Source organism: Rhincodon typus, chromosome 6 (genome assembly GCF_021869965.1).
Source record: "Rhincodon typus isolate 14 chromosome 6, sRhiTyp1.1, whole genome shotgun sequence".
Classification (NCBI taxonomy): Eukaryota; Metazoa; Chordata; class Chondrichthyes; order Orectolobiformes; family Rhincodontidae; genus Rhincodon; species Rhincodon typus.
The window spans coordinates 12,445,044-12,467,184 of NC_063337.1; the positions used below are offsets into that span (position 1 = coordinate 12,445,044).

The 22,141-nt window shown below is 41.8% G+C and overlaps 1 protein-coding gene across 2 annotated transcripts in view; it reads left to right on the forward strand.

Moving 5' to 3' along the window:
* LOC109918309 (interleukin-5 receptor subunit alpha-like) overlaps positions 1–7,598 on the forward strand; it is a 54,589-nt gene extending 46,991 nt beyond the window's left edge. For both annotated transcript variants that reach the window (XM_048597751.1, XM_048597750.1), the window contains 2 exons: positions 2,048–2,138; positions 6,939–7,598. In XM_048597751.1, coding sequence (XP_048453708.1) covers positions 2,048–2,138; positions 6,939–6,969 — 122 coding nt within the window. In that variant the 3' untranslated portion in view covers positions 6,970–7,598. The remainder of the gene's footprint in view (positions 1–2,047; positions 2,139–6,938) is intronic.
* The last annotated feature ends 14,543 nt before the right edge of the window (positions 7,599–22,141 follow it).

Consider the following 22,141-nt stretch of genomic DNA (forward strand, 5'->3'; position numbering starts at 1 on the left):
TCTGATGAAGGGTCTAGGCCCGAAACGTCAGCCTCTCTGCTCCTATGATGCTGCTTGGCCTGCTGTGTTCATCCAGCCCTGCACCTTGTTGTCTCGGATTCTCCAGCATCTGCAGTTCCTACTATCTCTGAGTGAATTAATGTTATTCTGGATTCCATATCTACTTTGTCCAATCCATTTAGAATTTCCATCAGATCATCTCTGAGTACTATTCCTTAATGAAGAAAATCCCAAGCCTGATTCATCCTTCCTGATTGTTGTAAACTTTCAATTCTCACACTACGCATAATAATCTCAGTCGGAGTTACCATTAATGTATTGAACTGAATTGAATTGAACAGAATTGAATTGAGTTAGCTTTATTGTCACATACTCAAGTTTGTGCAGTGAAAAGTTTCTATGTCACCACTTACAGTGCTATTTTATGTACAAAGGTATCTAGATACAGCTTATTCAGTTGAAAGGTCTTAGAAAAACAAAAAGTACAACATTGTAGGAATAAAAATTCAGAATAATGGTCTTCCAACACAGACCACGCTGGCACCAAGCCTCCAGTCCACACTGGGTCTTGGCTCCAGTCTGTGCCAGGTTTCACCTCGAGGTTCATGTAATTGGGAGATGGCACTGGAAACACCTCGAGACCGGGAGATCATACTGAGGCCATGCCAGGCCTAGAGATCACCATGTCCAGCCAGTGGGCTGCTACACCGGGCCGAGAGGAAGCCACGCCAGGGGGCTGCCACAGGACGCTGCTATGCCAAGCCCCAAGGCCACCAGACCCTGCTGGGGGTCCTGCCATGCCAGGCCAAGAGACCACCACGGGAGGCAGTTACGACATACTGGGACAACCCATCGTCCTGTTAGTGCTGAGGCCAGGTGTTGTCAGAGGCTGGGAGTCGACCTTGTGCCAGGGGTCATTGGGGTGAAAGAGAAGAAGAAAAGAAGAACATAAAGAGAGAAGAAAAGAGAAGAAAAATAATGGTGGAGCGGACAAACTCCAGCTGAAGCATCCTACCCTGCCGCCATCTTGGACTGGAAATCAAATAGATATACTAATGTAGATAGATATACTATCGCCATGTAAAAAACAGAGTTCATGTCCTTGAATAAAGACAGACAACATGATCCCTTTCTTCAAGCTACAAATTGCTGAGTCAGGGAAGCTTTTTGCAGCTAAGTAGACAGCAGCGTTATCTAAGGATATATCTACCTTCTGCTGGAAATTGAGATGGGTTGAAATTATTATTATAACATTTTGCCCAATCTTTTGCCCTATCTTTGATAGGGTAGATGATGTCCCTTGGCTGGGAGGGGCGCAAATCGTGTGCGGGTGGAGGCAATGTTATTTAAATTCCGCAATCACGGCCTCAAAATAGGGTAAGCCATTTCGGACTAAGATAAGGAATCATAGAATCTTTACAGTGCAGATAGGGGTCTTTCGGCCCATCGAGTCCACACCAGCCCACTGAAGAGCATCCCATCCTATCCCTATAACCCCATACTTACCATTGTTAACCCACCGAGCCTGCACATCCTTAAACACTACGGGGAAATTTAGCATGGCCGATCCACCTAACCTGCACATTTTTGGACTGTGGGAGGAAACCAGAGCAAACCCACGCAGACACAGGGAGAACGTGCAAACTCCACACAGACAGTCGCCCAAGGGTGGAATTGAACCTGACTCCGTGGTGCTGTGAGGCAGTCGTGCTGATTGCTAAGCCACCATGCCACCCCTAAACGAAGAGGAAGAATTTCTTCACTCACAAGATGGTTAATGTTTAGAATTCTCAATGCTAGAGAGCAATGGAAACTCAGTCATTGACCAGGTACAAGACAGAGATTTCTACATGTTAATTATATTAATGGACATGGGGATAGTGCAGGAAAATGGCGTTGGGGCAGAAAATCAGCCATGATCTGATTGAATGGTAGAGTATCTGGAGAGGCCAAATGGCCTGGACCTGCACCTATTTCTTCAATTCACATGATAACTTCAGCAAAATATTCTAAAAATAACACAGCTGCATTTTTGTACTCTTACCAGGTTCAACTTATGGTCAAAAGCGTGTCAACCAATCCCCGATCCTAAGGAGAAGTTCAAGGGCCTCTTTGAAGAATGTGATGGCGATTTTCAGGTATGAAGCTACAATAATAAATGACAAAGACAGAAAATAATACTCCAGGGCATGTAAAATTGTCTTTGTTTAGGCTGGGTGAAGCTTATAGGGGTCTCAGCAATTTGGGCTTTGGCAAGATTTGTTGCAGAATAGAAAGTGCAGTCCAGCAAGGCCTGTGCTGACATTTGGACGCTCTTACTCCATCGTTTTGTGACAAGCGCTGAAGTGAGTTTCTTGCCAGGCAGAGATGAGTCGCCAATAAGGAGGATTAATGCTGGTTACAAAAACAAATTTGCTGGAAAAGCTCAGCAGCTCTGGCAGCATCTGTGAAGGACAAAACAGAGTAAACATTTCGGGTTCAGTGACCCATTCTCAGTTCTGAACGTTAACTCTGTTAACTCTGTTAATTGTCTGTAAATTATCGTGAGACAAAACTGACTCTGTTACGTAAGTGCAAGATCTTCCTCCTTTTTTATCACACTCAGGGCTAGGAAATTTTTTTTACTTTTTAACTAATTACTTTACTCACATTGTACCAGTTGCTGTGATGTGATATGTACCCAAACCCCAAGAGCATTTGCCTGAGCTTCTGGATTAACAGACCTGACCACTACACCACTTTCCTCCCTTCTAAAGGAAAAGCAAGAAGAAACTTGGCTGTTAATAACACCATGAGATGTAGCAGCAGATGTAGACCATGCAGCCCATCAGTCTGCTGTGCCATTCTATGAGATCGTAGTTGATCAGATAACCTTCAATACTATTTTCCTGCCTTTTCCCCATAACCCTTGATTTCCTTGTGCATTAAAGGTCTGTACATCTCAACCTTGAGTATGCTCAATGACATGGCCTCTATAGCCCTCTGGGAATCCACAGATTCGCTACCTTCTGAGAGAAGAAGTTTCTCTTTACTGCTGTCTTAAATAAGCAACTCCTTATTCTGAGTTTATACCCTTTGGTCCTAGATTCTCTCTCAAGGGGAATCAAGTTTTACACATCCACTCTGTAAAATCCCCTAAGAAACTTATATGTTTTAATAAGGTCACCTCTCATTCTTCTAAATTCCAATTAGTACAGGCCCAACCTACTCAACTTCTTCTCATAAGGAAACCCCTGCATACCCAGGATCAATCCAGTGAATCTTATCTGGATTGTTTCCAATGCCAGTAAATCTTTCCTTACATAAGGAATGCAAAACAGTTCCAGCAGTGGTCTAACCAGTGCCTTTTATAATTTTTGCAAAACCTTCCTACTTTTGTAGTCCATTCCCATTAAAATAAAGGCCAACATTCCATTTTCCTTCCCCAGAACCTGTCAAAGTTGAATAGCACCCTCAATAACGCTCAAGCACAAAGGATGCATGCTTTATATGAACAAATAACTTTCCAGCACCATTCCCAACCTCACGACACACCAACGTGATTTTCAGCCACTTCTTTAGCAGTGTGATCAGAGTTGCAGTGTAGAGACTGTGACAGCCTGTTTGCAAAGCCCAAACATCAACAAACAGCAGTGGTATCATGACCAAATGATCAGTTTTAGTATAGTGATTGAGTAATAAATATTGTTGGCCTCCTTATCTTGAAATAGTTCAGGATATTTTGCATCCACTTAAGGGTGGAGAGGCTCAGCTTAATATCTGATCTGAATGATAGCAATTGACAACATTGCATCTCTGCAGCTTCGCACTGGAGCATCATTTTAGGTAGTGCATTTTATGTCTCTGATGGGATTTGAACATGAGAATCTTTTGAGTTGGGCGTGAGTTTGCTGACTGAACCATTCCTACATGTGCCTTTGCATTACAAAGCTCCCAACAGTGAGTGGCATTCACCTACAGTGTGTCCTGGGCAATAATGGATTGGGCAAGGGGAGGAAAGGTGAAGGTGGGTGTTTTGAGCTCATATCCCCTGTGGTATGTTGTCTGAAAGCATCTGACTGTAGAGTCACCATATCTGAGCCTCAGAGAGTCAATAGAGTCATTGAGTTGTACAGCACGGAAACAGACCATTCGGTTCAACTCATCCATGTTGACTAGATATCCTAAATTAATCTAGTTTCATTTGTCAGCGTTTGGCCCATATCTGTCTAAGCCCTTTCTATTCATATACACATCCAAATGTCTTTTAAATGTTGTAATTGCACCAGCCTCCACCACTTCCTCTGGCAGCTCATTCCATACACACACCACCCTCTGCGTGAAAAAGTTGCCCCTTAGGTTCCTTTTAAATCTTTCCCCTCTCACTTTAAACCTATGCCTTCTAGTTTTGGACTCCCCTACCCTGGGGGAAAAGACTTTGACAATTCATACATCCATGCACCTCATGATTTTATCGATGTGAATAAGGTCAGCTCTCAGCCTGAAATGTTCCGGGAAAATAGCCCCAGCTTCTGTCTATAGCTCAAACCCTCCAATCCTGGCGAGATCCTAGTAAATTTTTTCTGAACCCTTTCAAGTTTAACAACATCTTTCCTGCAGCATGGAGACCAGAATTGAACACGGTATTCCGAAAGTGGCCTAATCTATGTCGCATTCTTTCTAACGCCTATGCTCAATGCATTGACCAATAAAGGCAAATGTACCAAACCCTTTGGGGAGGCAATGGCCTAGTGGTATTGTCACTGGACTGTTAACCCAGAAACCCACATAACATTCTTGCAACCCAGGTTGAATCCCACCATGGCAGATGTTGGAATTTGAATTCAATAAATATCAGGAATTAGGAATCTAATGATGACAGTGAATCCATTGTTGATTGTCGGAAAAACCCATCTGATTCACTAATGTCCCTTAGGAAAGGAAATTGCCATCCCTACCTGGTCTGGCCTACATGTGACTCCAGATCCACAGCAATGTGGTTGACTCTTAACTGCCCTCTGGGCAATTGGTGATGGGCAATAAATGCTGCCTAGCTAGCAATGCCCTCATCCCGTTAATGAATAAAGAAACAAAACACCTTCTTCACTACCCTGCCTACATGGGACCCCACCTTCAAGGAACAATAGACCTCCAACCCAAGGTTCCTTTGTTCAGCGACATTGCCAGGACCCAACCATTAAGTGTATAATACCTGCCCTGATTTGCCTTTCCAAAATGGAACACCTCGCATTTATCTAAATTAAACTCTATGTACCATTCCTCGCCCTATTGACCCATCTGATCAAGGTCCCATTGCACTCTTGGATAACCTTCTTCACTGACCACTGCACCACTAATTTTGGTGACATTTGCAAACTTACTAGCCATTCCTCCTAATTAAATCCAAAATAAAATACAAATTATTTATATAAATGACAAAAAGTATGGGCCCAGCACTAATTCTTGCAGCACACCGCTGGTCACAGGCTTCCAGTCTAAAAAACAAACCTACACCACCACTCCCTGTCTCCTACCTTCAAGTCAATTTTATATCCAAATGGCTAGCTGTCCCTGGATGCCATTTGATTTAACCTTGCTAACCAGTCTACCATGTGGAACCTTGTTGAACGCCTTGCTGAAGTCCATACAGACAACTTCCACCACTCTGTCTTCATCAATCTTCTTTGCCACTTCTCCAAAAATTCAGTCAAGTTAGTGAGACAGGATTTCTGACGCATAAAGCCATATTGACTATTCGTAATCAGTCCTTGCCTTTCCAAATACATGTAAATCCTGTCCCACAGATTCCCCTCCAACAGTTTACCACCGCTGATGTCAAATTCATCAGTCTATAGATCCCTGGCTTTTCCTTACCATCTTTCTGAAATAATGGTACCACTTTAGCCACCCTCCAGTCTTCCAGCACCTCACCCGTGGCTATCAAAGATATAGATTTCTCAGTACGGGGCCTATCAATCACTTCCCTAGCTTCCCACATATTTCTGGGACACACCTGATCAGATCTCAGGGATTTATCCACCTTTATGCGTTTTAAGACTCCAGCACCTCCTTTTCCGTAATATGAACACTTTTGAAGACCTGACTGTTTATTTCTCCAAGGTGTCTAGCTTCCATATCCTTCTCTGCAGTAAATACTGACGCAAAATATTTGTTTAGTATTATACCTATCTTCTGTGGTTCCACACATAGATGGCCTTGTTGATCTTTAAGGGATCCTATTCTCTCCCTGGTTACTCTTTTGCCCTTAATGTGTTTGTAGAATCTGTGTGGATTCTCCTTAACCCTATTTGCCAAAGCTATCTCATGTCCCCTTTTTGCCTGTCTGATTTTTCTTTTGAGTATACTCCTACTGCCCTTATACCAATTGATGGATTCACTTGATTCCAGCAGTCTCTTCATAGAATCCCTACAATGTGGAAACAGGCCTTTGGGCCCAATAAGTCCACACCAACTCTCAGACCTATCCCCCTATAACCCACTTAATCTACACATCCACAAACACTGTGAGCAATTTAGCAGGGCCAATTCACCTAGCCTGCACATCTTTGGACTGCGGGAGGAAACCCACACAGACACAGGAAGAATGTGCAAACTCCACACAGACAGTTGCCCAAGTGTGGAATCGAATCCAGACCCCTGGCACTGTGAGGCAGCAGTGCTAACCACTGAGCCACTGTGCCGCCCTATATGTGCCATCTGCCTTCTTTTCTTTCTTCTTGACCAGAGCCTTAATTTCTCACATCATCCTGCATTCCCTACACCAACCAGCCTTGCCCTTCACGCTAATAGGAACATACTCCGTCTGGACACTCATTATCTCAGTTTTGAAGGCCTCCCACTTTCTAACTGTCTCTTTACCTGCACATTGCCTCACCCAATCAGCGTCTGGAGAAGGTTGACAAACAGCAAAATAACATCTTTTGTTTTCTCTCCAACAGAAATGGATTAATAAGAATTCGTTACTTGTGACCAAACCAGAAGAGTGCATGCCAGTGACTGTGAAAGAAGTGTAGAAGTTTACCTCTGAAAACTGGTATCAAGTGCAGCTTTATTGCAGACTACCCTTCGTGATTATAACATTAAATGGACATTTGTCTCACCTTGGGTCGAGATGAACATTTGTACAGGAAAGTGTAATGTCTACTGTTATTGATGACATTTTTTACACACTATTTTATCAGCTCACTGTAGTGTTTGCTTTATCATTTGCTGTGCAAATTTTTTTGACACTCACCAGATGTTACAGGAGACAGTCTAGGGTTGAGTAAATCCTAAAGAAGCTGAGGAGAGGGAAGGAGAGAAATAATGCGCAATGAAGAAAATTGGAGGCACTTTAGAAGAGGAAGAGGAAGGATGGACAGAGGTGTGAGGGGCAGGAGGATGTGGGGGCTGGAATGGCAAGGAGACAGAAGAACATGGAAGCAGCAAAGGAAAAAAGGAGGGACAGGCATGATGGAGATAACGTACACTGGAGAATGGTCTACATACAGGCTACAGGAAATGCATTGTCAAATATACTAAACATAAGCAAAAGCAATTAAATGTGAATTAAATTTTTGTCCATTGTTCCAATATTTGAATAAAAAGTAAATATTCTATTATTATGTTTTCTGTCTATTAGCAGTGTTAATGTTTCATTTAAAAAAAAATTCAAAGAGTATGGATGTTACTGATAAGGTCAGCATGTTGTCTATCCTTAAGCACTCTCAAACTGAGTGTCTTGCTAGACTTTTTCAGAGGATAATTAAGAGTGAACTACATTGCTATTAGTTTGGGGACACACATATGCTAGACCAGGTAAGGGCATCAGATTTCCTTTATAAAAAGATATATGTGAATGTTTAGCAAAAAACTATCGAGTTTATTATTTGAATTTTATTATGCTCCTAGTTGATGGTAATACTGGATAATTCATATTCTAAAATGAAACCTAGCTTGAAAGATTACATCTTATTTTTGCAGTTGGTTAGCATGTGGTTACCCACTGATACATAATGATAGGAGGCTGCAGATGTTCTTTAACAAAGGAATGAAACTTTATTACACAAAATAAAGAAAACAAACAATATGTTATAGTTTAAAAAAAAACTTAAAACAACCAGCAAAACAAAATTTCAATCTGTTTCTGAACACTGTTCATTACAAATATACAATTCCAAAGAAATTTCACTCTGATCCCAATCCTTACTTAACTGACTCTTCCCAGTTAACTTTGCTTGGAGTGTGGCAGCAATTTTATAAGTCACTTTTGTGAATAGCAAGAACTATTCACAATTCTGATGGCCCAAACTGTTTCAGTTCTGCCAGTTTGAAGATTTCTATCCAAACTCTTCTGGCTTGGAAGCTGCACAAACAAAAACACTTTGGTTAGGTTGATTGACCTCCTGAACCGCCTTGATTCTCTTGTGGGGAGAAGCTGTTTCATCCTCTGAAGTGAACTTGTGTTCTTCAGAGTTAAAATTTTGAACCGACTGCTCTGAATTCAAAAAACTAAATTATTCTAATCTGTATTGTAAACTCAACAGTATAAACAATTAATCTTTTAACACTGCAGATGCATATGAGGCAGGTGACTGAAGTCTTATACCATCAAAATGATGTGTTTAGGTTACTGTCCAAATGAGTTTAAGGCATTTAAACAAAACAAAATCTTCATGGGACTAACCAAAACCTATCTACCTCTGTTTTTTTAATCCAAATCCCCAAAGTGTAATACAAAACATACATTCATCACAATTTTAACTTTTGCCCATGGTCGTAGTGAGATTTCAATTCTTTCGGTCAAAGCATTAGCTTTGATTTTTAGATTGCTAGTCCAATGACATTATGACTGCATGAACTTTCTTTGGAACCATAGCATCCCTTTAGGGTGGAAACAGGCCATTCAGCTCAAAAAGTCCACATCAACTCTCCAAAGAGCATCCCACCCATTCACCTAGCCTGCACATCCCTGGACACCATGCCCAATCCACCTATCCTGCATATCTTTGGACTTTGGGAGGAAACTCATACAAACATGGGGAGAATGTGCAAACACACAGACAGTCGTCCAAGGCCAAAATTGAACCTGGAGCCCTGGGGCAGCAATGCTAACCACTCTACCACCCTGCTAACTAATATGCAGAGCTGTACAAATGTGTTAGCATTCAAGGTAAAGCCAGATATGCTGCATTCATTTATTCAAACTTCTTTTTCCAGTGGGTTTCATTGTTGAACTATCATGAGGATGAACCAGTGCTGATTGATCCTTTGCCTGCCCCAAGGCACTGAGTGTGATTATGGAAGTCTGACCAAATCTGGGAGTTTTATGCACCTGGATTTGTAATCTGCTGCTGCAACTTGGTGCCTCTCAGTGGTTTACTTTTCTGCTCATTGTAAATGTCAGCCTCCAAGTTCAGCCTTTGAAAAACACTATAACCCAATTATATATGAAGAAAGGCCACTGGACTCAAAACATTAACTGCTTTCTCTTCACAGATGGTGCCAGACCAGATGAGTTTCTCCAGCAATTTCTGTTTATGTTTCAGATTTTTAGCATCCACAGTATTTTATTTTGTTTTATTAACACAATTACAACATGTAAATTCACAAGTGGTATTTATTAAAATCTAAGGTTAAACAAAAACATAAACAACTATTCTGTAGCATTTGTTTCAAAATGTCAGTAACATATTCAATTGTCTTCTATATTTTAATGACTTGTCTACGCAAAGAAGGCTTTACATTCGGAGTAGATTCCTTGGAGTTCCATATTTGCCGTAACAGGTACAGTGATCAGCAAAATATAAATAATACAGCAAAAATATAGATAACAGTGCAGATACCTACAATTTCGTGTTGATACAGTTTCAAGACTGATCCAGTTTAATAGTGCAAGTATGCAAACTTACAAATAATATTAATTGCAGACAACTTAAAAATAGGTGACAAGGCAGGTTGAGAGAGGGATACAAACAATCTACCGAGAGATATTGTTAGCTCAAGAAAATTGGTAAAAAGTTGGCAAATCAAGTATATTGTGGGAAAATACAAAGTTGTTCTTTTTCAAAGAGAGAGCAAAACAACAAAACGTTATTTAAATGGCGAAAAACTGCAGAAAGTTGCAGCACAAAGTAACTTGGGGGCACATGTGCACGAAACATAGAGAACAAGCACACAAGTGCAGCAGGTAATCCAAAAAGCTACTTTCAAAGAGTTTGGAGTATAAGAGTAGGGAAGTCTTACTGCAACTGTTCTAGGTGCTGGTGAAGCCGCATAGGGAATACTATGAGCAGTTTTATTCCCTTATTGAAGGAAACATATAAATTCATTGCAAGTCGTTCAGAGAAGGTCCACCAGGATGATACCCGGTATGAAGCGACTGTCTTATAAACAAAGGCTAAACAGATAGGATTCCACTCATGCCTTGTACATTCACATCGAGATCATTTACATAAATGACCTGGATTTGAATGTACAAGGCATGATTAGTAAGTTTGTGGATGATATAAAATTAGGAGGCATTGTTGATAGTGAAGAAGGTTATCAAAAATTACAGAGGGATCTTGATCAGATGGGGAAGTGGGCTGAGGATTGGCAAATGCAATTCAATACAGATAAGTGTGAGGTGTTGCACTTTGGAAAGTCAAACTAAAGTTGGACTTATAAGGTAAATGGTAAGGTCCTGAGGAGTGTTGTGGAACAGAGGGACCTAGGAATACATGTACATAGGTCATTGAAAGCGGCATCACAGGTAGACAGGGTGGTGAAGAAGGCATTTAGCATGCTGGCCTTCATTGGTCAAGGCATTGAGTATAGGAGTTGGGGCGTTATGTTACAGTTGTATAAGTCGCCGGTGAGGCCGCATTTGGAGTATTGTGTACAGTTTTGGTCATCCTGTTACAGGAAAGACATAGTTAAACTGGAAAGTGTGCAAAGAAGATTTACGAAGATGTTGCCAGGACTAGTAGGCCTGAGTTATAGGGAGAAGTTGGCCAGGATAGGACTTTATTCCTTGGAACGTAGGAGAATGAAGGGTGACCTTATTGAGGTGTATAAAATCATGAGGGGCATAGATAGGATGAATGTATAGACTCTTCTTCCAAGGGATGGGGAATTGAAAACTAGAGGGCATAGGTTTATGGTGAGAAGGGAAAGATTTAAGAAGGACCTGAGGGGCAACTTCTTCACACAGAGAGTAGTGTGTATATGGAATGAGCTGCCAGGGAAAGTGGTTGAGGCAGTTACAATAGCAACATTCAAAAAACATTTGGATAGGTGGATGGATGGAAGGGTTTAGAGGGATATGGACCAAATGCGGACAATTGGAACTAGCTGATTGGGTACCATGGTTAGCATGGGCCAGTTTGGGCCAAAGGGCCTGTTTCCATGTTGTGTTACTCTATGACTCTCAGAATGAGAGGTGATCTCATTGAAACATATAGGATTCTTATGAGGCTTGACAGGGTAAATGTTGAGAGGATGTGTCCAACCAGAGGCACAGGCTTGGAATAAAAGGGCTACGATTTAAGACTGAGGTAAGCAGGAATTTCTTCCCTTAGAGTCCTGTGAGTCTTTGGAACTCCTTGCCACAAAGAGCTGTGGGGACATAATGCTTGTGTAAATTTAAGGCTGAGATAGATAGATTCTTGATCAGTCAGGGGAATCAAGGGTTGTGGGAAAAAAAAGCAGGGAAGTGGACATGAGGAATGTCATCAGATCAGCATGATCCTACTGAACTACTAGAAGAATTGGTAGATAATGTAGGTATAGTTACAACATTTGAAAGACATTTGGATAGGTACATGAATAGGAAAGGTTCAGAAGGATAAGGGCCAAACACAGGCAAGTAGGATCAGTTTAGTTTTGAAAACTTGGTCGACATGGATGAGTTGGACCTAAGGGTCTGTTTCCATGCTGTATGACTCTATGACTCTACAAATCAAAAAACGTAGATGACACATCAATAGTGTGGAAAATAAAACATCTCGGGTTTTACCAAAGAATACAAAGGTGAGTACATTATGTTCAACTTCTGCAAAACAGTGCTTTTGACTTCTGGTCACGGCACTTTAAGAAGGAAGTGAAGGTTTTGGAGCGAGTGCAGAAAAGACTCACGGGAATTATTTCAGGGATTAGGAACTTTTGTTATGTCTATAGCTTGGAGACGGAAGCATTGAGGTTATGTTTCATAATGATATTTAATGAGGTATCTAGATACAATAAATAAGGAGAAAATGTTCCCATCAAGGATTGAGAAGATGAGGGTGCAGAATTAAATTAATTGGCAAGGGAAGAAATGGTGGCGGGATACTATAGTCATGAAGGTTTATAGCATGGAAACAGGCCCATCAATCCAACTTGCCCATGTAGCCCAGTTTTCACAATTAAACTAGATAAGAAATTCATTTATTACGACCTTTAAAGTACTGCTTTAGAGATTTGGTGAAGACAGGTCTACTTGAAGAATTCAAGAGGGAGTTTGATTGTTATCCAAAAAGGACAGTGTGAAGGGTGACAGGGAGAAGAGCATAATTCCTGCTGAGTTGCTAGTACAGAGAGCTAGCATAGATCGGATGGGCCTAGTGGCCTCCATTCCATGATTCCATGATAATCTCAACATTGGAGCTGAGCTTTCAGGGATGATGTCAGGCAGCACAAAGGGTACTGGAAATTTGGAACTATCTCTCAAAGCATCTGCTGGTATTGGAGTCAAATTGGACGTTTCAAAACTGATAGTGATAGATTTTTGTAATGTAAGGACTCAAAAGGGTTATAAGCAAGATGGCACATAGAGTGAAGATGCAGATTATCTTTCATCTGACGGAATGATGCAACAGGCCAGAAGGGCCGAATGGCCTGCCTCTCTTCCAATAATCCTTCAAATAAATTTGTGGTTCAGTTATGAGCAATGCATGAACAGGAAACAACAGAAGGGGATATGCGCACCAGAAACCATTTGATCACCTGAGGGTGGTAAAAGTATATGTAAAAAGCTCGATCAATTTCAGCAAAAAAAGAAAAATTCGCCACATTCTTTTTGTGACTAGTCTAAGCAAACTAACTTTGTTGACGAGATCTCTTTGGCCTGATAATCCCTTGCAGCATTAGCCGTTTATACAAGGTGAATTCCAACCCTGAGATAATCACGTCCAGATCTCACATGAATAGACTCGATCTCACAAATTGGAAGTGATCACACATACGTGCAACCTCTCACATAGATTCACCTTCTTCTTTGAAGAAACAAAGGAGAAGCTTTTAACCAGCATATAAACAATTGCTGGAGGGACTTTATGCCAATTTGTTAAATATTTAGATGACACACAACAGGATTTTCAGGCTACTAAAATTTGGCTCTGAAATAATGATGTCTTTTTATCTGAGCAGTTCATTATCTGTTAGATAAATGAAGCACAGATAAGCAAAAGATTAGCTTGAATGATGACTTGCAAAATTCATCAGTCTGCAGATTGCAAAACCAGTTTTATTGTTTTATTATACATCATTACTACATGTTTCCATCTGACTCCAGCAAAAGGCAAAGCATCTGCCAATGTGGTATACTGCATCCGCTGTACCCAGTGTGGCCTCCTCTACATCGGGGAAACCAAGCGGAGGCTCGGGGACCGCTTTGCAGAACACCTACGCTCAGTTCGCAATAAACAACTGCACCTCCCAGTCGCGAACCATTTCAATTCCCCCTCCCATTCCTCAGACGACATGTCCATCCTGGGCCTCCTGCAGTGCCACAACGATGCCACCCGAAGGTTGCAGGAACAGCAACTCATATTCCGCTTGGGAACCCTGCAGCCCAATGGTATCAATGTGGATTTCACAAGTTTCAAAATCTCCTGTCCCCCTACTGCATCCCAAAACCAGTCCAGCTCGTCCCCGCCTCCCTAACCTGTTCTTCCTCCCACCTATCCCCTCCTCCCACCTCAAGCCGCACCCCCATCTCCTACCTACTAACTTCATCCCGCCCCCTTGACCTGTCCGCCCTCCCTGGACTGACCTATCCCCTCCCTAACTCCCCACCTACACTCACCTTTACTGGCTCCATCCCCGCCTCTTCGACCTGTTTGTTTCCTCTCCATCTATCCTCTCCTCTATCCATCTACTATCCGCCTCCCACTCTCTCCCTATTTATTTCAGAACGCCCTTCCCCTCCCCCTTTTCTGATGAAGGGTCTAGGCCTGAAACGTCAGCCTTTCTGCTCCTATGATGCTGCTTGGCCTGCTGTGTTCATCCAGCTCTACACCTTGTTGTCTCGGATTCTCCAGCATCTGCAGTTCCTACTATCTCTTACTTAGTGATCACTGTTTTTGCACTATGTTCCACAAGTAATACTTGTATACTTCAACATTTTCATTATTAATTACAATGAAAATTAATCAGCATTTCTGACGTAACATAGCTTTTACTCCTGAGGTATTCAAACATACCCAATCTCAAAAGCACAATTGACTTGTCATATTTTACTGTTTAACACTGGCATATGATGTCACTTCAGGGTCTTCATAATTCTGATAAAAGCTTCTGAACTGTTTCAGAAAGACAAAGAATGTGCAAGTTCAAGCAAGTATTAAGATGATCAAAGTGTGTCCCCAGAAACATGCACTGACAACATATGTAAGTGCTCTTTCTGAAAGAAAAACTGAAACTTCACACAATCTTAGAACTTCTTAAAGCTCTGCATAGGAAATTAGGCAGTTGTAGTCACTCTAGTAATGCAGGAAATCTTTCAGTGGATCTTCACACAGCAAGATGCCGTAGAGAGCAATGAAACATATTCAGATAATTTGTTTTGGTTGAGGGATAATTATTTGCCTGAGGAAACAAGCAAATTGCAGCCTGGAGCTATTGATGGATAATCATGATAGAGGCACCAACTTTTCTTCCAACAGATGGCTGACCACTTATCTCACCCATTCTTATTGTTGGTATGTACTGGTAGGACTTGCAGCTTGATTCCCAACTAGCTGCTCCATTCTGAGTGTAACTTCCTTGGCCATCAAATCCTGAAGTGGGACTCAAGCGTGGAGTTTCTGGCCCAGAAGCACAGACATTATTTAATCTGCCAGAAGACCCTCATTTGTAAATTTATTTCCCTCTTTAAATTAGGTGATAGAAATTGTGGACATGTAGTCAGGGTGTGGTCTTGCTGATGCCTTGCACAGTTTAGCAAGACGTGCCTACTTTAACACTCTACTCGCCTTGCAGTAACACCCAGTATTCCGTTATTACTTTACATTACTCATTGAACCTATATGGTGACATTTAATGTTTCAAATGCAAAGATTCCTCTGTACTGCATTATTCTGAGGTTGTTAACTTGCTCACCGAGCTGGCTTGTTCTCGTTCAGACCTTTCACCACCATGCTAGGTAACATCATCAGTGAGGCCCCTCATGAAGCGATGTTGTTCTACTCTGCTTGGAATTTATACTGTCCAGTCTGTTATGGCAAGTAGTGTCATTTTCGGTTCTGTTCTGTATGGGTTTGTATATAGGGTCCAATTCTATATGTTTGTTTATTGCCTTACGGGTTGAGAACCAGGCCTCTAAGAATCCCCGTGCGTGTCTGTGTTTGGCTTGGGCTACTATAGTTACGTTGTCCCAGTCAAACTGATGGCCTTCATTGTCCGAGTGTACTGATACTAAGGAAAGTTGGTTGTGTTGTTTTGCTGCTCTTCCTCTTTCTTGCATAGTTCTGGCATGTTGCAGTGAGTAGTGGCCTGTTTAAATAGTGTCCTAACATAGCTTTGTTTGTGGACATTGGGGTGGTTGCTGTGGAAGTTGAGGATTTGGTCAGTGTGGGCATGGTTCTCAGTCCATAATGCAATCAACAAACATATACAGCAGAAGTACTCAGGAAAGAGGAAGAGCACCTGTAAAAAATCTTCGCTATGAACACATATCCCCGCAACTTCATCTGCAGATGCCTACTAAATAGACAATAACAAGAGGACACAGTATGCCCTAACACACTGGCCATACTGCCCTGCATCAGGAACGTATCAGAACTGACAATGAGACACCTTCGACCGCTAGGAATCATGGTAGTAAACAAGCCCACAGCCACTCTACGATAAACACTCCCAATGATGAAAGACCCCATTCCCACAACATGCAGACCCAACACAGTCTACAAAATACCATACAGCGACTGCCACAAGCCATGCATCGGGCAAACAGGAAGGAAACTAGCCATCAGAATACACGAACATCAGCTAGGAGCAAAACGACATGACCAACTTTCCTTAATATCAGTACACTCGGACAATGAAGGCCATCAGTTTGACTGGGACAATGTAACCATAGAAGCCCAAGCCAAACACAGACACGCATGGGAATTCCTCGAGGCCTGGTTCTCAACCCATAATGCAATCAACAACCATATAGAATTGGACCCCATATACAATTCCATACAGAACAAAATCGGAAATAACACAACTCACCATAACGGACTAGACAGTGTAAATTCCAAGCGGAGTAGAATAACATGAACAAATCAGAGGCCTCACTGATGATGTTACCTAGCATGGTGTCGAAACATCTGAAAGAAAACAAGCCAGGTCAGCGAGCAAGTCAACAACGTCACCCACAACCCGAGCTACAGATCTTTGCTAAAACCTTAAACTGCAATATTCTGTTCTTTCTGTTCATTGAAATATTATCTTGCTTTTCTACTCTTTCTGGCAAAATGAATAACCCTTGTATTTACTCACATTACCCATCTGCCAATGTTTTCCCACTCATATTACCTATCTTTATACCTCTTGTAGTCCTCTTCACAACTTGCTTTCTGATTTATCTTTGTATCATCAGCAAAGGGAGCAACAACACATGTAGTCCCTTCATTCAATTTAATCATATTTCTAATTGGTTTTAAATAGTTGAGAGAGTGGCATTAATCACTGTGGCACCCAAGGGGTGTTTATCAACCTCAAAAGCATTCGTTTACCCTGATATCCTGTTTCCCATGAGGCAGTCAATCCTCTATTTCTGTTAATATATCACCCCAATCCATAAGTTCTCATCTTATGCAGTAAACTTTAATGTGGCACCTTATCTGATGCCTTTTGGAAATCCAAATATATTATATTTATTGTTTCCTCATCATCAACCCTGCTATTTAATGGTGAATTATCTCCCATAGATTTTCCCAACACACACTCCCGTCCCTGATCAGGGCCTAGATCTGAAATATTTAACCAAAGGGCTGTGACTGGCCTGTGTAGCAAGGCATCACAGCTTACTTCATTTTCCCTGAGACACTACAGTGTTCAAAACTCAGATAGGAGCAAATTGCTGCAGATGCTGGACTCTGTACCGTAAACAACAAATGCTGCAGATCACAGCAGGTCAGGCAGCATCCATGGAGAAACAGCAAGCGAATGTTTTGAGTCTAGGTGATTCTTCAATTTAGCTCTGGTGGAGAGTCATCTAGACTCGAAATGTTGGCTGGCTCTCTCTCCATCGATGCGGCCTGACTGCTGTGATTTCCAGCATTTGTTGTTTTCAGTTCAACACTCAGACTTCAGCTCATCTCTGATTCAGAGTTTCTGAAGCTGTTGACATCTAACTGCAATTATAGTTGTTGTGGATCATATACCCATTAGCTTCTGGGAACTGCAGCTGCAGTAATTCGTTTGCCTTGTCATTTCTCTTTTTAATAAACAAATTACAATTTTTTCAAAGTTTTGAAATATCACTGAATTAACTATTCATAGCTTTTAATATAGGTAAAAGCCTTGTTTAATTTAGTACATTTTGTTACTTGCTCTGGATTGTGTCTGTAGCTTAGCCTGAAATACTAGTTTAAGCCTATCTGTTTTTATCTTGTGTATTTATCAGGCTTGCTCTCTTACCCTCACCTCACTGAACTCCCACAGTCACCAAAATCCTATGCTCTCAGGAAAAATCTGTACTCCAGTGAAGCTGCTATAATGATCATTATTAATTCAAATTTTTCAGGCATCCTTTTAATTTTCACCTCTTAATTTAAACCAATATGCTAGTTCAGAGAGAAAAATACGGGAATACTCATCAACTGATTGCTTCCTTACATTTCTGTGGCATTGAAAGTCTTCATTTACGATTCTGTCCTGGTAGGAACTGCCTTGCTTTTTTCAAATGCACAATAGAATCTTTCACATCTCTCAATGAAGATTTAGTTTGACAGCTGAGTCAGTCTGAGTTCTTGTGTTCAAGTTTTGGGGAAGGAATTAAACCCACAATCTTCTCACTCAGAATGTTGTTACTGAGCCAGGAGAAACATTTATATATTCAGGTCTGGTGTCTCAACACATGTCTGCTCCATAATGAGAGGTATAGATCGGGTTAATGGTAGTTGTCTTTTCCCTAGGATGGGGGATTTCAAGACCAGGGGGCACATTTTTAAGGTGAGAGGAGAGAGAATTAAAAAAGACATGAGGGTCATTTTTTTTTACACCAAGGGTGGCTCGTGTGTGAAATGAGGAAGTGATGGATGTGGCTACAACTACAATGTTTAAAAGACTTTTGGATAAATACATGAATAGGAAAGGTTTGGATGGATATGGGCCAGGAGAAGGGAGCCAACTAGGTTAATTTGGGATTATGTTCGGCATGGACTGGTTGAATTGAAGGGTCTGTTTACATGCTGTATGACTCCAAACAGCACAGCAGCATTGAACTTAGCTGACATACATTAAGTGAAAACTCATGTATCCAAAAGAAAAAAAACACCATTTCAACTTCTGAGTTATTAATCAGAGAAAGTACAGTCAATGGATCATCTTGTTATAGAACAGCTTTTCTGCTGCTGTATTCTGATTGGGATTAACTGTTCAATTGAATGATTGATTGATTTATTGCCACTTATACTGAAACACAGTGAAAAGCTTTGTTTATGAGCAGTACGGGCAGATCATAGTAAGCAAGGATTACAGATCAAAAAGACTTAGCCAGAGGCATACAGGTTACATTGCGCAGGGGTGCGCTAGGTGAGATCAACGTGAGCACGATCAGCATTATTTGAGGCTAGAGAGTCTACTTATCAGTCTAATAACTGCCGGGAAGAAGCTGTTCCTGTTCCATGTTCTAAAATTGTTTGACCACTTCAAAGTAGGATGGCATGGTGACTCAGTGGTTAGCACTGCTTCCTCATAGCACTAGGGACCTGTGTTAGATTCCAGCCTTGGATGACTGCCTGTGTGGAGTTTGCACATTCTCCCTGTTTCTGCTGGGTGCTCAGGTTTCCTCCCACAGTCCAAAGATGTTCAGGTTAGGCGTAGTATTCGGGGATGTACAGGCTAGATGGATTAGCCATGGTAAATATGGGGTCTGGGTGGGATGCTTTTCAGAGGGTTGGTACGTACTTGATGGGCTGAGTGGCCTCTTCCTGCACTGTAGGAATTCTATGTATAAACCTAGTCTTCCACTGCAACTGTAATGCATTCCTCAGGTATTTTGGTGACCAAATGTTTGGCATCGATCCATTCCTGATGAAAACAAAAGGAATCATGTCACATATCTTTGCTGAGGCACATGCTTGTAAGAGATTCTTTAATTTATCTATTAAAGCTGATTAACTCACATTGCTGCAAACTTGAGTTTTAATGATTGCAACATAAACGTTGCCACGTCAGGACCCCTCTCTCAGGCCTCCCCAACCTCCACACTCTGTAAAAACTGCATTGTAGATGGGTGGGAGTAGAAATGGCTTGGAACCCACATAAATCTGATCCCTGCTACATCCACTGGTCAAAATGACATGCCCACTTGAAATATGAATGGGAATGTAATCGCTCCTTAGACAAAAAAGGCTATTCTGTCATTCATTTATCTCATCTGTACCATTGTAATATTAGGTAAAATAGATGGCTGAACTACCACAGTGGTCAGCATTTCTTGGTAGTTGGGATTTTGTGGCAGGCTAAATTTTAATGGCTGATACGCCTAGATATTCAACTGGATTATGGCTAATCATCTACCTCTGCACCATTTTCTTGCACTCACCGTTCTCCAGAAATCCAGCAAATTCTGCCTTCAACAACCCTCTTGGATAGAGAATCCAATGGTTCATGACCCTCCTCCCCGTTTCCATCTTAAGTGCTCTGCCCCTTATCCTGGAAGTGTGTCCCCCTCAGCTCTAGACTCTCTAGCTAGGGGAACCATCCTGTTTACATGTACTCTGCCACTCCCTGTAAGGTTGTGCATTGACTTGGTCACTGGTCTGTGCTGTTAGAATTTTCAAGCCACATGCAGCTTCACATGAGTCACAACTCAAAGACAACATTTTCACTGCAACCTCCATATCGTAGTTTTTATCGCCTTCTCCATACGCTATCAAACCAAAATCTGAAAATGCTTGGTGTGTCAGTTATCAATTTGGATGCTTACTCTGTTTCTGTTTTGATAGATTCTTGACTGACCTGCTGACCACTTTCAGCATTTTCTGTTTTGATCCTAGATTGGAGTGGCACGGTAGCTCAGTGGTTAGTGCTACAGCCTCACAGTACCAGGGACCTGGGTTCAATTCCAGCTTTGGGTGACTGTCTGCCTGGAGTTTGTACATGGTCCCTGTATCTACATGGGTTTCCTCCTACAGTCCAAAGATGGACAGGCTAGGTGACTTAGCTGCAGGGTTGTAGTGGGTGGGATTTTCTTCAGAGTGTCAGAATGGGCTGAATGGCCTCGCTTCCACAGTGTGGGGATTCTATGATCTCTAGCACCAACAATATTTTGCTTTTGACCAAACTGTTTGCAAGCCCACCATCGTATTTGACATTGAACCAATCTTTTGGTCATTCACTAAAGTCATTATTTCCAACTCTGGAATATGCCCCACTTGCGACAACTTCTTCCTACCTTAGAGGCACTATATAAATGTACATTGTTGTGCATTCAATATCCACTTTGCACCATCTATTAATACTACAGGCTACCTGAAAATTGCCATTGTTGTTGTCAAATAGACCCTTAAATTTCCTTTTAGGATCAGGAATTGGTTGACATAGTTTGTCCAATGACCTGGAAGAATAAAAATATCCAATTAGAACCATTTAGGCAAAAGATTGTTTTCATCCATCACAGGAACAGAAGTAGGCTATTCAGCCCCTTGAGCCTGTTTCGCCATTTGATGATACCATGGCTACAGTGATTGTAACAAGAGTGGCACGGTGGCTCAGTGGTTAGCACTGCTGCCTCACAGCATCAGGGACCCAGGTTTGATTCCTGTCGATTCCTTGATTGACCGTCTGTGTGGAGTTTGCATGTTCTGTGTGTATCTCCTCCTGGTGCTCCAGTTTCCTCCCACAGCCCAAAGATGGGCAGGTTAGGTGGACTGGCCACATTAAATTGCCCCTAGTGTGTAGGCTCAGAGGGTTAGCCATGCAGGCTTCCACACTCCAGGCATTCCATGATCCTTTGATAAGGTCAGCCAAGTGGACATCATAGAACATAAGTTCTGTGATTGGGCCTGTTAATCTGGTCCAGTTAGGGAAACGTGGCTGACGTAGAAGAATGAATGTAAGGGCTATTCAGCCCCTAAATACCTGATGCAGTGCTATTGTCAAAGGTTATACATTTGTAAATAAAGTGTGATTGGTGATGGGATGAAGAGTTATTTCAATGGCCTAACTCCATATACCTGTCTTTGGCCCATACCCTGTAATACCTTTGCTTAACAAAACTTTATCTATCTCAGATTTAAATCGACACAGTTTGAGACCTGCCACCTGAATATAACTTGCAAATGTGGCTGCAGGAGGCATGGCAAGTGAGTCCAATTGTATGGCTGTCTTTCACAAAATCTGCCAAAAGGCTGCACTTCGTGTTTCCACTGGGAGTATTATTCGGGCAAAGCTGCCAATCTCAGTGGCCATGCCCTGAGGGAAAGTGAAGGAGATTCTTTTAGCAAGCAAATACCAGTCTCTAGCAAAGCTAACAGATCGGAAGAAGCTGGCAAACATTGGCCGCATTTCAGGTCAGACACCAGTGCATGGGCCCACAGGTGACTCAGCCAAACAGAAGCAAAATGCTGCAGGCACTGAAAACGTGCAATTTTTTTAAAAAAGTAAGCGGAAAGTGCTGGGAGGACACAGCAGGCCAGGCAACATCTATAGATAGTGATAACACAGCGTGGAGCTGGAGGAACACAGCAGGTCAGGCAGCATC